At 43.4% G+C, this 4,142-nt stretch overlaps 1 protein-coding gene across 1 annotated transcript in view; it reads left to right on the top strand.

The window, feature by feature from the left end:
* The first annotated feature begins 249 nt into the window (after positions 1-249).
* The window catches only part of LOC144124177 (unconventional myosin-Ie-like), a 54,397-nt gene continuing 50,504 nt past the window's right edge, over positions 250-4,142 (top strand). The window contains exons 1-2 of the mRNA XM_077656829.1: positions 250-294; positions 700-793. Coding sequence (XP_077512955.1) covers positions 250-294; positions 700-793 — 139 coding nt within the window. The remainder of the gene's footprint in view (positions 295-699; positions 794-4,142) is intronic.

The following is a 4,142-nucleotide window of genomic DNA, read 5'->3' as shown; positions in this document are numbered from 1 at the left end:
TATTACTGAACACTCCTGATCATTTTTTTTCGTGAGAGTCGTCTCACCTATTTTTTTTTTTTTGGCATCTGCTGCGTTGGTTCTCCTGGTAAAGCCACTTCAATAAGACTGAACTGAGTAAAATATTGTACCAAGGAGCTGATGTACGAAAATAGTTGGAGCTAATTAACCTAGATTTTTTTTCTCTTTATTTGACTGTCTTGCAGAGGCGAAAGCGGCGCTGGCAAGACGGTGGCCGCCAAATATATCATGTCCTACATCTCCCAGGTGTCTGGAGGAGGATCCAGGGTCCAGGTGAGGTTCACTACGCTTGATGTACAACGTCACTAGTTTCTAATGGGCGAATATACGTAGCCTGAACGCGACAAATTCATTTCTTCTTCTGAAGGAGCAAAGACGTTTTCGCGTCGTTATTTTTTGCTCGTTTTTACTGGCCTATTATGTAATACCGGCTTTAATTTTCTAATTTTTTCAAGTAAAAATGTTTTACTTTGCTAGAATTCGTTTACGTAACTGGAAGTGCGGTGGCTGACTGCTAGTGACATCTCTACGTTTATTTGATGCGCAATTAGAAAATAAAAAATCTGTAATGATATGTTCGTTGTGCACACTGTCGCGAGTTCGTACCAAGTTTCACTTGCTCTGCACGCGATACTGCGACGCATTGGGCTGCATTCGTTTTTTGTGTCGGACTTTCAGCACGCCAAGGACGTCATCCTGGAGTCCAACACCATCCTGGAGGCCTTCGGCAACGCCAAGACCGTCAGGAACAATAACTCGTCTCGATTTGTGAGTATACAATGGTTCTAAAACGAAAGCGTTTAACTAGCTCTTAAAACAAGCATACGTTTCTTTTAACAGCTTGTTTCTTTTTCTCCTTTTGTGTAACTTTCGTTCCGGTATTTGATGGCAGGTGATTTATTTTCGATTTCTCACTTTTTTGTTGAAGGGGTGGGGCTGAAATGACCCAATTTCCACCATCCCCCTTCACACCCCCTCCGCGCGCACGCGCACACACACACACACACACACACACACACACACACACACACACACACACACACACACACACACACACACACACACACACACACACACACACACACACACACACACACACACACACACACACACACACACACACACACACACACACGCACGCACGCACGCACGCACGCACGCACGCACGCACGCACGCACACACACACACACACACACACACACACACACACACACACACACACACACACACACACACACACACACACACACACACACACACACACACTTATTAAGCCCCTGTCAGCTTTTGTGTCTCAATCGAAAGGTTCACTTCCGGTGTAGATCGTACAGAACCTGCTAGGAGGAACCTGGTATGTACTTTCGGGGACAAAATTCCCCAGGACACACGACCGGCAATCAACGCGTGTAGCTTTGTTATCAGCCGGTGGTTGCAAGCCACACTTTCGGAGGTGAAAGCTGCTCTTGTGTTCTCTAATGTGTGCTAGGGAAATCAGCGCAACATTGGCACACTTTGCACTGCACCTATGCGCCAAGATAGGCAGTTGCGCCTCCTTTAGACTTCTGTCCCCAGTAGTACCTATTTAGTGTAATTGTATTGCTCTCGCAATTACATTTAGTGCTAGGTATTGCTTTCGTATGCACCTGTGGATCAAATCATTGTGCGACACCCCAGGTGGTCGGTGCCAGTGATCACACTGTTTCCCTCCTTCCGGCTTTTCATTTAAAAGTTTTGTACGCTAAGTTTTAAATTCTCCAGGGCCATATGAGCGTGTTTGTTACGCTTCAGAGTAGCTGCTATTAAACAGTCCGGACAATAAAGGCCACGTACTTTACTGACCAAGATTCGCGCAGGCGTTCCCTGGTACACGGAATGGCACTGCTGTACCATGTGGCACGCCTCGCTGACCAACGTTGCCGTAAAGCTGTTTAGCCTTCTGAATGGCAACTGTGACACCGAAAAAAAAAAACGTTTCCGTGAGTACCGTACATAAACACTCCAGGGCCGAAGCATAGTATATGCAGTTGCACATACAGAGTTCAGCCACTAAAGGAGTGCATATACAGCAGTATATGCAGAGAAGATATATAACATTCAGAGTATATACAGAGCTCCGAATATCGCTGATAGCGAAAGGGGATAAAAAGGGCTGAGACATGAAAATAAAAGGAAACTTGTTGTTTTATGAGCGCATCCGAAACTAACTTTTACAGCTTGTTTGAGGAAGTAAAGCTTCTTATGTCTTGCAACAAAGCGGTTTGTCACTGTTAGCTCTCTTCATTGCCAAACAAACAAACAAACAAATACATTGAAGCCCGAATTGTGGAGCAGTTTCAACTGAAACCTGTTCTCTGCTATGTTTGTATCGCCCCCTATCGCCTTCTTCCTTTAATTTTAAAAATATTAAAACCCTGACACGAAGGGCCCCAGCTATAAGCCACCGTTGCGTGTATACCTCAACTGCCGTGACAGCCTTCTCTGCTTTGACGGAGCCGTATACTGCCTTCGTTCACCTATAGGCTTTCGTATTCCGTTCTCTCCGTTCTATGTTATGGTGTGAAGAGCGGCATGATTGATGAATGTGCGGCCTTTCGAACGCCCGGTGTGGCGTCACGCTATGTCGTCACTTGTCAATCATGATGGCGTTCTATGAACTAAAACGTTGCATTTGTATCTTTCTTTCCGAAGGTGAATTATAATGTAGAGTCCAACAAAGGAGTAAGCCGGGCTAGTTGGTACATTCTTTGCATGGAAACAGCGCAGCAGACGTGTGTGTGTCTTCTTTTCTTGGTCCCGTCTGTTGCGCTGTTTCCATGCATATAATGGAGAGGTGCACGGAAAAGGTAACCTCTTAAAGCCTAAAGTCGTTGGCCGTGAATCTGTGCGCAGACCGGTTGCTGCAGCGCACAAATTTATTTCTTTTTTTTTCAATTTCGCAGTGTCGTTGCACTTAGTCAGCAAAACAAAAAGGCATACTAATGACCCTATTTCTCTTTAAGCGAACGTAGCTACCATGTTTTCATCACGCCGACATCAATCAATCAATCAATCAAAGCAATCAAATCAATCAAATTTTATTTCAGTATTGCGGATACTGAGGAAAACGCAGAAAAAAAGCCAAACTAGCCTTGACGAGGTCTTCGCTCCCTTACAAGGCATACAGTGCTACAGGTACATTTGGTCATCACAATTCACAGACGGTTCATATAGAAGATCATTGTAGCTGACAAATACCCGGCAACGCTATATATATATATATATATATATATATATATATATATATATATATATATATATATATATATATATATATATATATTATATATATATATATATATATATATATATATATATATATTATATATATATATATATATATATATATACTAACATTTATGGTACAATACAACGTATGAAGCAGTTATACAGCAGGAGATTCAGCAGTGTTGGTAATATGTATACGACAGCATTTGGTGCCCATAGTTAGTGCGGGCTCTTGGAACTTGCCAGTGTGCAATCATTCGCCAAAGAGCGGCCCCGCCGCGGTGGCTGAGTGGTTAGGGCGCTCGACTACTGATCCGGAGTTCCCGGGTTCGAACCCGACCGCGGCGGCTGCGTTTTTATGGAGGCAAAACGCTAAGGCGCCCGTGTGCTGTGCGATGTGAAGTGCACGTTAAAGATCCCCAGGGTGGTCGAAATTATTCCGGAGCCCTCCACTACGGCACCTCTTTCTTCCTTTCTTCTTTCACTCCCTTCTTTATCCCTCCCCTTACAGCGCGGCTCAGGTGTCCAACGATATATGAGACAGATACTGCGCCCATTTCCTTTCCCCAAAAACCAATTATTATTATTATTATTATTATTATTATTATTATTATTATTATTATTATTATTATTATTATTATTATTATTATTATTAGAACTAGGGGCTCCGAACCGTTGAACGAAATAAAAAAAAACAGTCCAAAATTTATCGTCCATTTAAATTGTTATAGGCAAGATAGACGAAGCTAAAGTCCCGTGCCCTGTTTATAGCCAGTTCAAGTGCCGAAAAACGTAGTAACACAGACAAGATCACTTCGAAGCGAGAGGGTCCGATTCAGAGCGCGCCGCCATGTTG

Source organism: Amblyomma americanum, chromosome 3, assembly GCF_052857255.1.
Source record: "Amblyomma americanum isolate KBUSLIRL-KWMA chromosome 3, ASM5285725v1, whole genome shotgun sequence".
Taxonomy (NCBI): Eukaryota; Metazoa; Arthropoda; class Arachnida; order Ixodida; family Ixodidae; genus Amblyomma; species Amblyomma americanum.
The sequence above is the reverse complement of the archived record's forward strand: the minus strand, read 5'-3'. Positions and strand labels throughout refer to the sequence as shown.